General features: G+C 41.1%; 2 protein-coding genes across 2 annotated transcripts in view; both read left to right on the top strand.

The window, feature by feature from the left end:
• The first annotated feature begins 213 nt into the window (after window positions 1-213).
• Window positions 214-10,549, top strand: LOC129773143 (uncharacterized). The gene is made up of 3 exons (XM_055776717.1): window positions 214-346; window positions 1,679-10,486; window positions 10,525-10,549. Exons 1-3 carry the CDS (start codon window positions 249-251, stop codon window positions 10,547-10,549), a joined length of 8,931 nt encoding a protein of 2,976 aa, XP_055632692.1. The 5' UTR covers window positions 214-248.
• Window positions 10,421-20,186, top strand: part of LOC129777119 (thioester-containing protein 1 allele R1-like) — a 23,626-nt gene continuing 13,860 nt past the window's right edge. The window contains exons 1-7 of the mRNA XM_055783192.1: window positions 10,421-12,739; window positions 12,808-12,994; window positions 13,057-13,419; window positions 13,565-13,892; window positions 13,965-14,254; window positions 14,364-14,464; window positions 14,519-14,777. Of these exons, the coding sequence (XP_055639167.1) occupies window positions 10,557-12,739; window positions 12,808-12,994; window positions 13,057-13,419; window positions 13,565-13,892; window positions 13,965-14,254; window positions 14,364-14,464; window positions 14,519-14,777 (3,711 nt within the window). The 5' untranslated portion in view covers window positions 10,421-10,556. The remainder of the gene's footprint in view (window positions 12,740-12,807; window positions 12,995-13,056; window positions 13,420-13,564; window positions 13,893-13,964; window positions 14,255-14,363; window positions 14,465-14,518; window positions 14,778-20,186) is intronic.

Here is a 20,186-nt window from a genome sequence, read left to right as displayed (position 1 = left end):
CTATTCGATACTTATGTTATGTTTCGTTCCAAATTCCGTTATGATTCCTCTGCGATCGTTTCCCAGCGTCGCCAACATATTTATCGTTCAGCGTTCACGAGTTCTGGAGCAGGTGAAAGCTCGAGATAACAAAAAAATACAAAGATCAAGGGGTGCGGATACATTGCATTCTCCAAAATTGTTGACCAACCATTTGATTTTCTTTCACCTTCGCGGACGGACGCAATATAGAAAGTAGTGGAAAAACGATGCGTTCGACAGAATACTTTTCGGCCAACATGTGGTTATTGCAATTGCTAGGATGGATGGGGTGTTGCTTCCTGATGGTGCAGTGTCGAAGTGATAGGTTAGTTGATGCATCGCAAAATCGTGTGTAAACGGGATAAACTTGTAAATGATGCCGCAGTGTTTGTTTTTATTTTGTGAAGCAGTGAAACGGATTGTGCAGGATCAATGAAGCTTTCAGAAAAAAAATCATCATTTTTGTGATCACAGAGTGCATGAAAATATCTCAGAAGAAGAGATCGAATTGGTTTTTAAACTCAGCATAATGAAGGATAATCTTGTTTTTAAATAACCTTGATAAATCGGGTATGAACTCAGAAAGCATCAGACGTAAAAAAAACATGTTATAATTAGTACTTGCTGCAATTTCTGCAAAGTTACAGAAGATTATGTGTACAGATACTGAATTGAAGATAAGTAATATCTCTTAGATAAAGCTCCACTCAAAAGTTAAGAATTTCCAAGTCACTACTAAGGGAAGAGACGATTTACTTGAGAGATGTGCATAGTACTCTACGACCTCTCATAAATTTCGCTGGAGTTTAGGAAATGTGTCAGTAGGGGGAGTAAGCCACAGATAACACCCCGCCAGTATGACTAGTGCAAACGGTATCTACTGAGAAAATTGGGTAGTAAAATAATATGATACTAATTTGTAGAATGTTACAAATGTACTCTGGCCTTCCGATCATTGTGACATTAATAGCTGAAAAGGATTGGCTTGTTAAATTTTCATTTTTATTGGTAAAGGTCAAAACCCGCGTGAGTTTGAGGGCTTTTGAGGCCGCAGCATGGATACGAAAGTACTGATGTGAGTGAAACATCGAGTTGCTGTAGAATGTTTAACTGAACCGACCCTACGCTCTCCATAGTTCTCGGATCTTGTTACCTACGTGATTTGTTTATTTCCTCTGTTCAAAAGAGACCTCAAGAGAAATCTACTACACTACAGACGATCTGATCCACACTTGCCAAAGTCAGGATTCAAGAAAAGTCCAAAGAACTCATCAATGACTAAATCACAAAATTTGTATTAATATATCAATGTTTTCAAATTTAACCATTTGCTATCGAAATAACACAGTTTGTTTAACACTAGTTTGCTCAAGCAAGTCAATTGACTACTTCTCAATTTCAATTAGAAAAATAATGATGGCAACAATATTGGAAAAGAATAGCAAAGATGTTGCCCACAACTATGGAGAGAATTGAAAGACTGAATTCTCATTTAATAAATTTACACTGCATTTTTTATTCTATTTTTGACGAGTGAAATATTACCAATATTAGTACCTAAGTATACTCATAACATGGAACTCATACTGCTAGTTGTTCCAAAAGTCATATTACAACAACAATTTATTGAACAATTATATTCTTCCTACTTTCTCAGTGTAACACTCAGTCTGATCAATATTCGAAATAGAATTATGACGGCGCAAACAACTGATAGTGAAGCTCATTTTTATACAACAACAAAATCGCTGCCAACTATCATATCGAACGGGGATGTAACGACTTCGGTCTTAACTACAATAACGACAACGCAAACTACTGACAATTCGACGTTTACGACAACCGAAACCCTGCCAACAAAAACACCAGAAATTGATGTTGGGACTTCGGAAAATATACTGATCATAACAGAACAAACGGAAAACAATTCATCGATTACAACATCAGAGACTCCAATGACGACATCAGAAGTTAATGCTACGACGTCGGAGAATAATTCAATTACGACAACGCAGAGAACCAACATTTCCCCGATTATATCATCTGAGGCTCCAGTGACAACATTGGAAGTCGATGCTACTACATCTGAGAACATCCCAATGACGACAGCGCAGACAACCAACAATTCCCCGATCACAACATCTGAGGCTCCAATAACAACATTGGAAGTCGACGCTACAACGTCCAAGAATACTCCAATTACAACAGCGCAAACTGGAGCTCCAATAACGACATTGGAAGTCGATGCTACAACATCCGAATATACTCCAATTACGACAGCGCAGACGACTAACAATTATCCGATCACAGCATCTGAGGCTCCAATAACAACATTGGAAGTCGATGCTACAACATCTGAGAACAATCCAATGACGACAGCGCAGACAACCAACAATTCCCCGATCACATCATCTGAAGCCCCAATAACTACATTGGAAGTCGATGCTACAACATCTGATAACATTCCAATTACGACATCGCAGACAACTGACAAATCCTCGATTACATTGTCCGAGACTCTAGTGACAACATTGGAAGTCGATGGTACAATGTCCGAAAATACTCCAATTACGATAACGCAAACTGAAGCTCCAATAACGACATTGGAAGTCGATGCTACAACGTCCGAATATACGCCAATTACGACAGCGCAGACAACCGAAAATTCCCCGATCACAACGTCCGAGACTCTAGTGACAACATTGGAAGTCGATGCCACAACATCCGAGAATACTCCAATTACAACAGCGCAAACTGAAGCTCCACTAACGACATTAGAAGTCTTTGCTACAACATCTGAGAACATTCTAATTACCACAGCGCAGACAACCAACAATTCCTCGATCACATCATCTGAGGCTCTAGTGACTACAATGGAAGGCGATGCTGCTACATCTGAGAACATTCTCATAACGACAGCGCAGACAACCAACAATTTCCCGATCACATCATCTGAGGCTCCAGTGACAACATTGGAAGTCGATGCTACAACATCTGAGAACATTCCAATTACGACATCGCAGACAACTGACAATTCCCCGATTACAACGTCCGAGACTCCAATGACAACATTGGAAGTCGATGCTACAATGTCCGAAAATACTCCAATTATGATAGCGCAAACTGAAGCTCCAATAACGACATTGGAAGTCGATGCTACAACGTCCGAATATACTCCAATTACGACAGCGCAGACAACCAACAATTATCCGATCACAACATCTGAGGATCCAATGACAACATTGGAAGTCGATGCTACAACATCTGAGAACATTCCGATGACGACAGCGCAGACAACCAACAATTATCCAATCACTGCATCTGAGGCTCCAATGACAACATTAGAAGTCGATGCTACAATGTCGGAAAATACTTCAATTACGATAACGCAAACTGAAGCTCCAATAACGACATTGGAAGTCGATGATATAACGTCCGAATATACTCCAATTACGACAACGCAGACAACCGAAAATTCCCCGATCACAACATCTGAGGCTCCAATGACAATATTGGAAGTCGATGCTACAACATCTGAGGACATTCCAATTACGACATCGCAGACAACTGACAATTCCCCGATTACAACGTCCGAGACTCCAGTGACAACATTGGAAGTCGATGCAACAAAGTCCGAAAATACTCCAATTATGATAGCGCAAACTGAAGCTCCAATAACGACATTGGAAGTCGATGCTACAACGTCCGAATATACTCCAATAACGACAGCGCAGATAACCAACAATTATCCGATCACATCATCTGAGGCTCCAGTGACTACATTGGATGTCGATGCTACAACATCTGAGAACATTCCAATTACAACATCGCAGACAACTGACAAATTCCCGATTACAACGTCCGAGACTCCAGTGACAACATTGGAAGTCGATGCTACAATGTCCGAAAATACTCCAATTACGATAACGCAAACTGAAGCTCCAATAACGACATTGGAAGTCGATGATACAACGTCCGAATATACTCCAATTACGACAACGCAGACAACCGAAAATTCCCCGATCACAACATCTGAGGCTCCAATGACAATATTGGAAGTCGATGCTACAACATCTGGGAACATTCCAATTACGACATCGCAGACAACTGACAATTCCCTGATTACAACGTCCGAGACTCCAGTGACAACATTGGAAGTCGATGCTACAATGTCCGAAAATACTCCAATTACGATAGCGCACACTGAAGCTCCAATAACGACATTGGAAGTCGACGCTATAACATCCGAGAATACTCCAATTACAACAGCGCAAACTGAAGCTCCAATAACGACAATGGAAGTCGTTGCTACAACATCTGAGAACATTCCAATTACAACAGCGCAGACAACCAACAATTCCCCGAACACATCATCTGAGGCTCCAGTGACAACATTAGAAGTCGATGCTACTACATCTGAGAACATTCCAATGACGACAGCGCAGACAACCAACAATTCCTCGATCACATCATCTGAGGCTCCAATGATAACATTGGAAGTCGATGCTACAATGTCCGAAAATACTCCAATTACGATAGCGCACACTGGAGCTCCAATAACGACATTGGAAGTCGATGCTACAACGTCTGAGAATACTCTAATTACGACAGCGCAGACAACCAACAATTATTCGATCACAACATCTGAGGCTCCAATGACAACATTGGAAGATGATGCTACAACATCTGAGAACACTCCAATTACGACAACGCCGACAATCGACAATTCCCCGATCACAACGTCCGAGACTCCAATGACAACATTGGAAGTCGATGCTACAGCATCTGAGAACATTCCAATTACGACATCGCAGACAACTGACAATTCCCCGATTACAACGTCCGAGACTCCAGTGACAACATTGGAAGTCGATGCTACAATGTCCGAAAATACTCCAATTACGATAACGCAAACTGAAGCTCCAATAACGACATTGGAAGTCGATGCTACTACGTCCGAATATACTCCAATTACGACAGCGCAGACAACCGAAAAATCCCCGATCACAACGTCCGAGACTCTAGTGACAACATTGGAAGTCGATGCCACAACATCCGAGAATACTCCGATTACAACAGCGCAAACTGAAGCTCCAATAACGACATTGGAAGTCGTTGCTACAACATCTGAGAACATTCCAATTACAACATCGCAGACAACTGACAATTTCCCGATTACAACGTCCGAGACTCCAGTGACAACATTGGAAGTCGATGCTACAATGTCCGAAAATACTCCAATTATGATAGCGCAAACTGAAGCTCCAATAACGACATTGGAAGTCGATGCTACAACGTCCGAATATACTCCAATTACGACAGCGCAGACAACCAACAATTATCCAATCACAACATCTGAGGGTCCAATGACAACATTGAAAGTCGATGCTACAACATCTGAGAACATTCCAATGACGACAGCGCAGACAACCAACAATTCCCCGATCACATCACCTGAGGCTCCAGTGACAACATTAGAAGTCGACGCCACAACATCCGAGAATACACCAATTACAACAGCGCAGACAACCGGCAATTCCTCGATCGCAACATCTGAAGCTCCAATAACGACATTGGAAGTCGATGCTACAACGTCCGAATATACTCCAATAACGACAGCGCAGACAACCAACAATTATCCGATCACATCATCTGAGGATCCAGTGACTACATTGGAAGTCGATGCTACAACATCTGAGAACATTCCAATTACAACATCGCAGACAACTGACAAATTCCCGATTACAACGCCCGAGACTCCAGTGACAACATTGGAAGTCGATGCTACAATGTCCGAAAATACTCTAATTACGTTAACGCAAACTGAAGCTCCAATAACGACATTGGAAGTCGATGATACAACGTCCGAATATACTCCAATTACGACAACGCAGACAACCGAAAATTCCCCGATCACAACATCTGAGGCTCCAATGACAATATTGGAAGTCGATGCTACAACATCTGAGAACATTCCAATTACGACATCGCAGACAACTGACAATTCCCCGATTACAACGTCCGAGACTCCAGTGACAACATTGGAAGTCGATGCTACAATGTCCGAGAATACTCCGATTACAACAGCGCAAACTGAAGCTCCAATAACGACATTGGAAGTCGTTGCTACAACATCTGAGAACATTCCAATTACAACATCGCAGACAACTGACAATTTCCCGATTACAACGTCCGAGACTCCAGTGACAACATTGGAAGTCGATGCTACAATGTCCGAAAATACTCCAATTATGATAGCGCAAACTGAAGCTCCAATAACGACATTGGAAGTCGATGCTACAACGTCCGAATATACTCCAATAAGGACAGCGCAGATAACCAACAATTATCCGATCACATCATCTGAGGCTCCAGTGACTACATTGGATGTCGATGCTACAACATCTGAGAACATTCCAATTACAACATCGCAGACAACTGACAAATTCCCGATTACAACATCTAAGGCTCCAGTGACAACATTGGAAGTCGATGCTACAACGTCCGAGAATAATCCAATTACGACAGCGCAGACAACCGACAATTTTCCGATTACAACATCTGAGGCTCCAATAACAACATTGGAAGTCGACGCTACAACGTCCGAGAATACTCCAATTACAACAGCGCAGACAACCGAAAATTTCCCGATAACAACATCTGAGGCTCCAGTGACATTATTGGAAGTCGATGCTACAACGTCCGAGAATAATCCAATTACAACAGCGCAGACAACCGACAACTCTCCGATTACAACATCTGGAGCTCCAATAACAATATTGGAAGTCGACGCTACAACTTCCGAGAATAATCCAATTACGGCAGCGCAGACAACCGACAACTCTCCGATTACAACATCTGAGGCTCTAATAACAACATTGGATGTCGAAGCTACAACGTCCGAGAATACTCCAACAACGCAGATAACCGAAAATTCCCCGATCACAACATCTAAGGCTCCATTGACAACATTGGAAGTCGATGCTACAACGTCCGAGAATATTCCAATTACGGCAGCGCAGACAACCGACAACTCTCCGATTACAACATCTGAGGCTCTAATAACAACATTGGAAGTCGACGCCACAACTTCCGAGAATATTCCAATTACAACAGCGCAGACAACCGAAAATTTCCCGATCACAACATCTGAGACTCCAGTGACATTATTGGAAGTCGATGCTACAACGTCCGAGAATAATCCAATTACGACAGCGCACACAACCGACAACTCTCCGATTACAACATCTGAGGCTCCAATAACAATATTGGAAGTCGACGCTACAAATTCCGAGAATAATCCAATTACGGCAGCGCAGACAACCGACAATTCCCCGATCACAACGTCCGAGACTCCAGTGACAACATTAGAAGTCGACGCCACAACATCCGAGAATACATCAATTACAACAGCGCAGACAACCGAAAATTCCCAGATCACAATATCTGAGGCTCCAGTGACAACATTAGAAGTCGATGCTACCATTTCCGAAAATACTTCAATTACAACAGCGCAAATCACCGAAAATTCCCCGATCACAACATCTGAAGATCTGATGAAAGCCTCAGAGGTCGACGTTACAATGTCCGAGAGTACTCCAACAACGCAGATAACCGGAAATTCCCCGATCACAACATCTAAGGCTCCATTGACAACATTGGAAGTCGATGCTACAACGTCCGAGAATACTCCAATTACGGCAGCGCAGACAACCGACATCTCTCCGACTACAACATCTGAGGCTCTAATAACAGCATTGGAAGTCGACGCTACAACTTCCGAGAATAATCCAATTACGGCAGCGCAGACAACCGACAATTCCCCGATCACAACGTCCCAGACTCCAGTGACCACATTAGAAGTCGACGCCACGACTTCCGAGAATACTCCAATTACAACAGCGCAGACAACCGAAGAAACACCATTGGAAGTCGATGCTACAACGTCCGAATATACAACAATTACGGCAGCGCAGACAACCGACAACTCTCCGATTACAACATCTGAGGATCTAATAACAACATTGGAAGTCGAAGCTACAACGTCCGAGAATACTCCAACAACGCAGATAACCGAAAATTCCCCGATCACAACATCTAAGGCTCCATTGACAACATTGGAAGTCGATGCTACAACGTCCGAGAATATTCTAATTACGGCAGCGCAGACAACCGACAACTCTCCGATTACAACATCTGAGGCTCTAATAACAACATTGGAAGTCGACGCCACAACTTCCGAGAATACTCCAATTACAACAGCGCAGACAACCGAAAATTTCCCGATCACAACATCTGAGACTCCAGTGACATTATTGGAAGTCGATGCTACAACGTCCGAGAATAATCCAATTACGACAGCGCACACAACCGACAACTCTCCGATTACAACATCTGAGGCTCCAATAACAATATTGGAAGTCGACGCTATAACTTCCGAGAATAATCCAATTACGGCAGCGCAGACAACCGACAATTCCCCGATCACAACGTCCGAGACTCCAGTGACAACATTAGAAGTCGACGCCACAACATCCGAGAATACATCAATTACAACAGCGCAGACAACCGAAAATTCCCAGATCACAATATCTGAGGCTCCAGTGACAACATTAGAAGTCGAGGCTACCATTTCCGAAAATACTCCAATTACAACAGCGCAAATCACCGAAAATTCCCCGATCACAACATCTGAAGCTCTGATGACAGCATCAGAGGTCGACGTTACAATGTCCGAGAGTACTCCAACAACGCAGATAACCGGAAATTCCCCGATCACAACATCTAAGGCTCCATTGACAACATTGGAAGTCGATGCTACAACGTCCGAGAATACTCCAATTACGGCAGCGCAGACATCCGACATCTCTCCGATTACAACATCTGAGGCTCTAATAACAGCATTGGAAGTCGACGCTACAACGTCCGAGAATACTCCAATTACAACAGCGCAGACAACCGAAAATTTCCCGATCACAACATCTGAGACTCCAGTGACATTATTGGAAGTCGATGCTACAACGTCCGAGAATAATCCAATTACGACAGCGCACACAACCGACAACTCTCCGATTACAACATCTGAGGCTCCAATAACAATATTGGAAGTCGACGCTACAACTTCCGAGAATAATCCAATTACGGCAGTGCAGACAACCAACAATTTCCCGATCACAACGTCCCAGACTTCAGTGACCACATTAGAAGTCGACGCCACGACTTCCGAGAATACTCCAATTACAACAGCGCAGACAACCGAAGAAACACCATTGGAAGTCGATGCTACAACGTCCGAATATACAACAATTACGGCAGCGCAGACAACCGACAACTCTCCGATTACAACATCTGAGGCTCTAATAACAACATTGGAAGTCGAAGCTACAACGTCCGAGAATACTCCAACAACGCAGATAACCGAAAATTCCCCGATCACAACATCTAAGGCTCCATTGACAACATTGGAAGTCGATGCTACAACGTCCGAGAATATTCCAATTACGGCGGCGCAGACCGCCGACAACTCTCCGATTACAACATCTGAGGCTCTAATAACAACATTGGAAGTCGACGCCACAACTTCCGAGAATACTCCAATTACAACAGCGCAGACAACCGAAAATTTCCCGATCACAACATCTGAAACTCCAGTGACATTATTGGAAGACGATGCTACAACGTCCGAGAATAATCCAATTACGACAGCGCACACAACCGACAACTCTCCGATTACAACATCTGAGGCTCCAATAACAATATTGGAAGTCGACGCTACAACTTCCGAGAATAATCCAATTACGGCAGCGCAGACAACCGACAATTCCCCGATCACAACGTCCGAGACTCCAGTGACAACATTAGAAGTCGATGCCACAACATCCGAGAATACATCAACTACAACAGCGCAGACAACCGAAAATTCCCAGATCACAATATCTGAGGCTCCAGTGACAACATTAGAAGTCGATGCTACCATTTCCGAAAATACTCCAATTACAACAGCGCAAATCACCGAAAATTCCCCGATCACAACATCTGAAGCTCTGATGACAGCATCAGAGGTCGACGTTAGAATGTCCGAGAGTACTCCAACAACGCAGATAACCGGAAATTCCCCGATCACAACATCTAAGGCTCCATTGACAACATTGGAAGTCGATGCTACAACGTCCGAGAATAATCCAATTACGGCAGCGCAGACAACCGACATCTCTCCGATTACAACATCTGAGGCTCTAATAACAGCATTGGAAGTCGACGCTACAACGTCCGAGAATACTCCAATTACAACAGCGCAGACAACCGAAAATTTCCCGATCACAACATCTGAGACTCCAGTGACATTATTGGAAGTCGATGCTACAACGTCCGAGAATAATCCAATTACGACAGCACAGACAACCGACAACTCTCCGATTACAACATCTGAGGCTCCAGTAACAATATTGGAAGTCGACGCTACAACGTCCAAGAATACTCTAATTACAACAGCGCAAATCACAGACAATTCCCCGATCGCAACTTCTGAAGCGGCGATGACAACATCAAAGGTCGACGTTACAACGTCTGAAAATAATCCAATTACAACAGCGCAAATCACCGACAATTCCCCGATAACAACATCTGAAGTTCCGATGACAACATCAGAGGTCGACGTTACAACGTCCGAGAATAATCCAATTACATCAGCGCAGACAACCGACAACTCTCCGATTACAACATCTGAGGCTCCAATAACAACATTGGAAGTCGACGCTACAACGTCCGAGAATAATCCAATTATGGCAGCGCAGACAACCAACAATTCTCCGATCACAACGTCCGAGACTCCAGTGACAACATTAGAAGTTGACGCCACAACATCCGAGAATACTCCAATTACAACAGCGCAGACAACCAACAATTCCTCGATTACAACACCTAAGATTATTCAAATTACTTCGTCGAAATCTACAGACAATTCACCGATTACGACATCAGAGAATACTCCAATTACGCCAACGCATACTACTGACAATTTCCCGAATAAAATATCTGAATCTCCAATGACGACATCGAAATTCGATGTTACAACATCGGAGAAAACCCCAATTACGACATCGCAAACAGCCGCCAATTCAACGATTACAGCTTCTGAGGTTCAAATGACGACATTTAAAACCGATACCACAACAGCGGAAAATTATCCAATTACGAAATCGGAATCCACTGTTCATATTACGACATCCGGGGATACTTCAAGTATGACAACAATAACTACTTCGGAAAAAAATGAAATTGATGGGTTCAATGTTAACTTGTCTCCTAGTACGATATCTGGGGCGTCTTCAACGACGCCATCCGAGGTCATATCAACGAACTCCGAAACTACTTCAACTACAAAACCAGCATTCATCGGCATCGAAATTGAGGGGTTCAATGTCCATCTGTCTCCTGTTACGGAGGCGTCTTCTATAACAACAACTGTAATCATACCTACAAAACCATCCCACGTCGTATCATCGACCTCTGGAACTACTTCAACTACGACATCAGGGTCCACTGAAAATGGAATCGGAGGGTCCAATGTTCATCTGTCTACTATAACGGAGGTGTCTTCTATAACAACAACAACAACAACAACAGAAACCATACCTACAAAATCATCCCAGGTCGTTTCATCAACTTCCGGAATTACTTCAACTACGACATCAGATTCTACTGGAAATGGAATCGGAGGGTCCAATGTTAATCTGTTTCCTATAACAGAGGCGTCTTCTATAACAACTACTGAAACCATATCTACCAAACCATCCCAGGTCGTTTCATCGACTTCCGGAATTACTTCAACTACGACATCAGATTCTACTGGAAATGGAATCGGAGGGTCCAATGTTAATCTGTTTCCTATAACAGAGGCGTCTTCTATAACAACTACTGAAACCATATTTACCAAACCATCCCAGGTCGTTTCATCGACTTCCGCAATTTATTCAACTACGACATCAGAGTCCACTGGAAATGGAATCGGAGGATCCAATGTTAATATGTCTCTTATAACAGACGCGTCTACTATAATAACTACTGTAACCATACCTACCAAACCATCCCAGGTCGTTTCATCGACTTCCGGAATTACTTCAACTACGACATCAGATTCTACTGGAAATGGAAACGGAGGGTCCAATGTTAATCTGTCTCCTATAACAGAGGCGTCTTCTAAAACAACTACTGAAACCATATCTACCAAACCATCCCAGGTCGTTTCATCGACTTCCGGAATTACTTTAACTACGACATCAGAGTCTACTGGAAATGAAATCGGAGGGTTCAATGTTCATCTGTCTCCTCTAACGGAGACGCCTTCTATAACAACAACAATTGAAACCATACCTACAAAACCATCTCAGGTCGTTTCGTCGACCTCCGGAACTAGTTCAACTACGAAACCAGCATCCATTGGAATGGGAATTTGGGGATTCAATGTCAATATATCTCCTATTACGGGGGCGTCTTCTGTAACAACAACTGTAACCATTCCTACAAAACCATCCCAGGTCGTTTCAACGACCTCCGGAACTACTTCAACTACGACATCCACTGAAATTGGAATCGGAGGGTCTCATGTTCACCTATCTTCTATCATGATATCTGAGGCGTCTTCAACTACAACAACCGCAACTGAGACCATTACATCAACAGCATCGACAACAATCAGTAGCATCGATTACTGTGAAAGGTATCTGCCAATCGCATCATTATCTATTATTATTTAAATTGAATGCTATTAAAATTCTTGTGTTCTAGCCTTTCTGTAGTAGGACCAAAAGTTGTTCGGCGAAATACTCCCTTCACAGTTGTCGTATCCAACTCACGAACGCGCCGTGTTGAATTAGTTGTATCCCTCATTGGGACATACTCAAACACTGATGCTTATAATAAAACTGCAACGATAGTTGTACCCAATAATGCAGTCAAAACTGCTAGCTTCGAGGTTGGTCTCTCAGATGATCTGTATACGGTTTGGAAAATTGACCAATTGATGTCTCGTTACAGATTGCTAACATTCCTGAAGGCATGTACAGTCTGATGTTCACCAACGTGAATGAAGATTGCGTTTTTGACGAACGCGTAGATCTTGTGTACAACCCTAAAGCGTTGTCGATTTTCATCCAAACCGACAAACCGATGTATAATCCTGAGAACAAAGTACGATTTCGTATTATTGTTGTCGATATCGACACGAAGCCAATTTCCAACCGTTATACCGCCGAGGTACAGCTCTCGGATGCGAGAGGGAACTTCATCATGCAATGGTCGCACGTAACCATAGTTGATGGGATTTTTTCATCTGATTATCCCTTAGCTGCATCCCCAATTTTGGGCAATTGGAGCCTTACAGCGACGATAGATGGAATTGTAAGTGTTATAAATGTTTTTTTTTCTCGGCTTTTTGGTGGGAAGATAAGTTAATGTCTTAATAATGATAATCAAGATCTCTGCATGGTAGAAATTTTCCTTGAATTTACCTCTCAAATGTATGTTGAAAAATATTTCCTTTCAGGTAGCAAAGAAACAGTTCGAGGTGCGACAGTACGAATTGCCCAAGTTTTTTGTCAAGGCGTACCCTACAGAGGTTTCGCTAATAAAGAACAAAAGGGTTAAAGTCACGGTTGAGGCAGCTTACACATTTGGGCAACAAATTGAGGGCGCAGTCCGTATAGCGTTGTTTCTAAGTCAAAAGCGCACTTCAGCAGTAGCTACTGCGACTAAAAATATAATTGGCAAGACTAACGTCGAATTTCCGCTTAAAAAAGAGATAGTCATTGAAGAGAAATCGGCTGACTTCCAAGATGTTGTCATAAAAGTCAGTGTAGCAGAACGATACACAAGTATGTTTTCTTTTATGGAAATCTGATTATGAAAATCTTAAAAAATGCAGACTACATGAAAAATTCTTCCAGATCGTACGGTGAACATCACTCAAACTATACCGGTGTTCCTCTATCCATACAAAATTTCAGTAGTGAAACCATTACCAGCGTTGCATCCCGGAGTCCCATATGCAGTGCAGTTCTCGATAAAGGACCATTATGGAGATACTCCAGTGAACCCAAAAAGTTTAGAAATAACAGCTTATTATGGTGGGGAGGAGGCCAATGGTACAGACACATTTAAGCAATCTCTCACTAAGCAAGGCGCGACATCGCTTTACATGAATCCTCCACGGGATTGCACAGAGTTGACGCTTATGGTAAGTGATAATTTGGTTAAGTCAATCAAAACCTTCTTATGAAGCATTACTAACAATTCTTTGGAAACAATCGATTGTGTATAATTCTATTTTACAAAACTTTTGTCAGGCGAAATATGAATCAATCAACTATGGAATACTAGAAACTATAAAAGCAACTAAGTCTCAAAGTCTACACTATATACGAGTTTCCATCAACCCAAAATATAGGTAAGCTCACTTGCTTATTTTTTCACCTTACTAATCTTTTTTTTGACTCTGCAGAATTCGCGTCAACAAAGATGTTGTATTCAGTGTGAGCTGCACAAGACGTATGAAGTACTTCTCCTATATTATTACTTCACGTGGGCGCATCATCGCCAGCAGTACAAATTTGTCAGTCTCGAATAAGAAAAGAATAAACATCAAGATTAAACTCACCCCACGGATGGCTCCTGTGGCGCGGATTATAGTGTTCGATAATGACGACGAGTTCGTGCTGTTCGATCAGCTCGATCTGCATTTTGAATCATTCAATAACAACGTGAGTATTGATCTTTTTTTTTTCATTTTTTTCAATTTCAACCAATTCTGACCCAACTCTCTTGGATGGAAAAATTTCTACAAAATGTGTAGGGTAAATGATTTTGGTTTGTCCAATCTAGGGAGTTTTCACGCAACTAGTAAATGCAAATCGTTTTTTTTTCATGAAAATTTAGGTTTATTGAAAAGCCCCAGGTCTCTAGTTGCTAATAACACCATAAGGCGTTCAAATTATTCAAATTTCTATGTTTTTTAACGAACCTCTGATCACGGTTTTTCCAAAAAATGATCATGGTTTGTCCGGTTTTAGAAATCACCATTTTTGAATGAAAACATTCGAATTTTCAAATAGATGTTTCATTTCTCATGATTAGAACAAATACTTAGTTGAGATTGCTTAAGCCAAATAAACACGCCTTGAATGTATTCCGAGGGGTAAGCTCTAGAATACGCGTGACCACAGTGCAAGTCGAAGGAAATTTTTCTAACGAAAAATCCCCCGGCCGGAACGGGAATCGAACCCGAACACCCGGCATGATAATGTGAGACACTAGCCACTCGGTCACGGGTGCACTCTACCAAATAATCATCTGATGGTTGATTAAAAGATAATCCTTTGAAACATTGTAAATCCGTAAAATACCCTATAAAACTACTGTAAATCATGGAAAAGACAGTTTTATTTATATGTTTTGAAACATTTGAATACCCGATTTGACACAGGCGTGCTGAGCAAGAGCATTCAAAAAAGTGGATAAACCATGGTCATACAGGGTTTTCCATTTCGGGCTTCCGAAAGTATACAGCCCTGCGCTGACAACCGTTTGATATAGCTGTCAACCGAAGCGTCATATCGTTAGTTGAATGTCTGCCATTTTACAATATGGATCGTTTTAGCATCGCACAACGTGTTAATTTTGTTAAATTATACTATAAAAATGATGAAAAACCGGCAAATGTTTTTCGAGCATTACGGACGGATTTTGGTCGTCATGGACGGCCTACAGAGCACACAATTGCTAATGTAGTGCGTAAATTCGAATAAACTGGATCCGTAGCGGATATTTTGAACCCTGTGCATCATCGTAATGTGCGTTCGGCCGAAAATATTGCTGCTGTTGCTGCCAGTGTGGAGGATGACCCGAATGTTTCGATTCCACGGCGTGCTCAGCAATTGGGCTTGTCAAACACTTCATTGTGGCGAATTTTGCATTTGGACTTGCACCTACATCCATATAAAGTCCAACTGGTACATAAATTAGAGCGTGGTGACCATGGAATGCGTCGGGCATACGTCGATTGGGTGAACGAACAACAGCAGCAAAATGCTGAATTTTCGCATCCTTTCAAAAAAGAGTTTATGAAATACAGTTCAATGCATTCTAAAATATTATCCAAAATAATAATAAAACACAAATTGATTTTTTCATAATTTGTTTGCCAGGATATGATGAGTATGAGAATTTGGCAGTTGTGCTGAGCTTATTGATGGTTGGGGACTTACTCGATTATTCAATTTTCACCAATTCTTAAATTGCTTCCAGATTGAAAGTACAGTAATTTACATTTAGTTCGATAATTAGCTAATTGGACGGACCTGCAATGCGACATATTTAGTTGGACATTTTTGTAAACTCTATGGGGGTCCAAATTATGACCCAACATGTCCCAAGCTGGATGGGAAGAAATTTTCCAACTGTGAAAGCTGTGGCGAGTGGAAAACGCTCTCGCTAAACAGGAAGGTTTAGCCGAACAAGATGAGGATATCGAGTGATAACAAAACAATAAACTCTTTAGATTAAAGATGATTTTGTGGCCCTGAAAAGGACCCTTTTTAGCGTTTGCTTCCTTCTCCTTCTTCTTGTCGGTTTCCGAGATATTCTTCTGTGCCGTGCCGAACTTTTTGGCGGCTTTTTCACTATTCCACTAGTTTTCGGTGCCTTCGTGTTTGTTAGAAACACCTGCATGTGAATCCAACGAGCGAACAAATCGTAATGAATGTATTTTTTTGCCATCGCTGCCTTTTAACGCTCATTCGTTCGTCTCGTTGGACTCGCCCCTTTGGCTGAGTCTGCTGATTTGTCTCTATCCTGTGAGCGTGTACCGCTAAAGTACAAAACGCGCGGATCCGCTGAAAAATATACCATTCTCTTTCAAACCGTAAATCAGTGTGGTTGTATGGCATTGTTTCACATCGCATCGCATCACATCAACAAAACAACACAAGCAGCAACGTGGACGTGTGGACGTGACAAAGGACGACAAGTTAAGTGAAAGGCAAAGTCCCACTCGAACCGTGCAGTTTTGCAGTTCCCTGTTGGTCGCATTCACTGATTGCTCCGCAAGGGTAACTAGGCCGGAGCACCAGTATACCTAACAGCGGTTATAGAGTTTCGGCCGCCGGAGTGCTCGAGTTGGCTTGCAAAGCTGCTCACGACAATAAGAAAACCCACCTACAGAACATACCACATTCGGTTCGGTGACAACAACTAGTTTCAGCGAGTGGCAAACGCAATCGCGAAACGGCAGCAGGTAGAAGAAGGAAAAAGTTTGTTTATACAGACTGCTTTGGTGCCAAAATCAGCCACCGTAAAACACGGCGCTTTTTAGGGCCATTAAACCATTCAAAGAAGAATTATTCACAATACCAATGCATTCTAAAGTGACATAATATGACATATAATATGAACTGAATTATTCTGTTTATGCTTGTTTTTGAATTTAACTTTGGTGGTTGAGGTTTTTTAAATTGATCATTCAGTTTTCACAAACCCATACATGGTTTCCGAATTAAAAGTGGCTTCAAATTACAACACATTGTATGCAGGATGGCAATAACGAATTTTCTGGGTAGCAAGAACTGCTTTCTTTGGTTGATAACTGATGTTGAAAATAGACTGACGTTACATCTGCATTGTATAGAAAAATAACTAAGGAGCAACATGATGAGCTATGTATTTCCTGCTGCTCTGTTCTTATTTTAAAGGACTTTAATCCTGTGTTAATTTACTGTTGGTTTTTCAGAACGCTTATAGCTCGTTTATTTCTCGACAGATCGTAGAGTTCGTCTTCAAAACCTTCAAACCTAATAGCATAAACCAAACTTTAATTTGAAATAAAAGTTTCATCGAAATTCGAATTCTAAGTGTGTTTATTTCAATTTACTTTCGGAATTGAAAGTTGGAAAACCCTGTATTTTCGTCTGGACAAACCAACATCATTTACCTTACATTACGCACCCAAAAAAAATTGGCACATTTTTTGGCATCCTCATGCATTACATTAAATGAGCTTAAAACTATTATTATATTACATACTGGTACGGAATATATTCAAACAAGAGACGAGTTTGTGAATAATATAAAACGCATATTGATGGGGTGTACATCATTTTGCAGCTACAACTTTCAGGTATTTGAATATTTTACGTACATATTTTTATCTTGGTGTGTGTAGGTGTAGTAGGCAACAATATCGGGAAGAAATGAAAAATTGATTTTACTCTGTTTTCTCAAAAAATTTTTGGGCAAACACATTTTTTTGCAAACCAATTCAAAAGCAAATCCCAATAAAAGCAAAGCTTTTATTTGGTTTCAAGAACGTTCCTGTAGGACCTTCTCACACAGAGATATTTCAGTTTGAATGAAAAATTACCCATTACAACCCACTGCGATATTTGTAGAATTACAGTGGATTTTGTAAAGCACTATAAACATCCTGTTTTGGCAGTTTTTTGAAATCGACGCAAAAAATTTGAATTTTTGTTTTTGTCTAAGGAACAAGTTATTCATTGCAGACTTTATTGGATTTTTCAAAACTGCCTTTTGATTTGCGGTGCGATGGTTGTTTATTGAATTATTCATCATCAAAGACGAAGGGGTAATTTTTCATTCAAACTGAAATATCTCTGTTTAGAAAGGTCCTACAGGAACGCTCTTGGAACCAAATCAAAGCTGGTTGATAAGGTTAATTGGATTTGCTGTTGAGTTGGTTAACAAAAAAATTCGTTAGTCCAGAATATTCCAGAAAAATACAAAGAAAAATCGATTTTTCATTTCTTTCCGATATTGTTGCCCACTACACCTACACACACCAAGATAAAAATATGTATGTAAAATATCCTAATACCCACTACGAAAAATTAAGGATTTTGGAAAAAAGTAGGATTGGTCAATTATTTAACAAATAAAGAAAGCATTTTTTTCTACGCTGCGATTGGTCTCCATGGTAGAGATAGGCAAACCTGATGAAAGAACTAGTTCGTCGAATTGTTGAACGAACGGTCGTTAATTTTTGAAGAACGGTGGTTTACGAACTGATTCCGAACGAACTGATTGCGAGCGATCTGTTTGGGAACAAATGAAGTGCAACTGAACTGAACACGTGGAAGGTAGATTTCATTGGACGGAACGGATGAATATAACGAAAACGGTTGGAGAAAACAAAAAAAGAAAACAATATCGTCATTCACATTCAAAATGCATGTAACGCCAGACTTATTTTGTTAAAGTATACTTCATTTTACATTCAAAATCAGGATTGATTTCATCATTGCAAATAAATAAGAGTTTTTCAAAGCTGTAAATTTCCAGTTAAATGCATATTTTTTCAAATCATGTAAAATATTCATATGTGTACTTTCTGTTTATAGGAAAAAAATCAGGCAAAAATGGAGACAGTTCTTGGATTTGGTAAACAAATAATCGGGAATAGCGGGAAAGCAAATTGGAAAGTGTTTTTTCGCTGTTTTCAATTCATTATTTGGCCTATTGCGTGTATTTGTTATTGTGATAATCATTACCGGATTGTTTGTGAAGCAGTAATTTAAGAAAATCCACCCAAATTAGAAAATATCCTACCTAATCTAACAATATCAATGCCAAGACATGAATAGCTGTGAAGCTACCTGTGTTTGTTAGGTTCCAGCTAACATTCAATGTTGTTATTGACCGGTATTGATACCACTGAACGAACGAGCGAAAGGAAGTTTCAAAAGAACTTGTTCACTTAGGTAAACGGTTAGTGACTGAACCGCTTACAAAGTGAACTGCTTTGCCCATCTCTACTACATGGTGTGAATTCTTTATTCGTTCTTACATGCTTTTTTCCTGACGGACAAGGTGAGTCGATGCATGTTAAGAATTATTCTACATTTGTCGATGACAAGCACTTATCACAATCAAACAAGAGGAGATGAGTTGGAAGATAATGACATTCTTATACCCCTAAGTTTCTACGAGAGCCTGGTTCAAAGGGTTAAACGTTGATAGAGATTTTATTAGAAAGGTTGTTATCTAACCATATCGTGTTCAATATTGAGTATATCGAAAGTTTTGCAATGAAAGAACTAATGTGGCTGTCGATTGAGATGTTCGAAAGGGTATACTCACGCATATCAGTTTGCGATATC

This window comes from Toxorhynchites rutilus, chromosome 3 (assembly GCF_029784135.1).
Source record: "Toxorhynchites rutilus septentrionalis strain SRP chromosome 3, ASM2978413v1, whole genome shotgun sequence".
NCBI classification, from domain to species: domain Eukaryota; kingdom Metazoa; phylum Arthropoda; class Insecta; order Diptera; family Culicidae; genus Toxorhynchites; species Toxorhynchites rutilus.
Note: the sequence above shows the minus strand (reverse complement) of the source record. Positions and strands in the feature narration are given on the sequence as shown.

Bases quoted from the DNA above. Each gene is read 5' to 3' on its own strand.
- LOC129773143 (XM_055776717.1), top strand. From the start codon at position 249: ATGCGTTCGACAGAATACTTTTCGGCCAACATGTGGTTATTGCAATTG. The intron at 347-1,678 runs GTTAGTTGATGC...CTACTTTCTCAG, and splicing joins GTGCAGTGTCGAAGTGATAG to TGTAACACTCAGTCTGATCA. The intron at 10,487-10,524 runs GTCCAAGAATAC...CGCAAATCACAG, and splicing joins TTGGAAGTCGACGCTACAAC to ACAATTCCCCGATCGCAACT.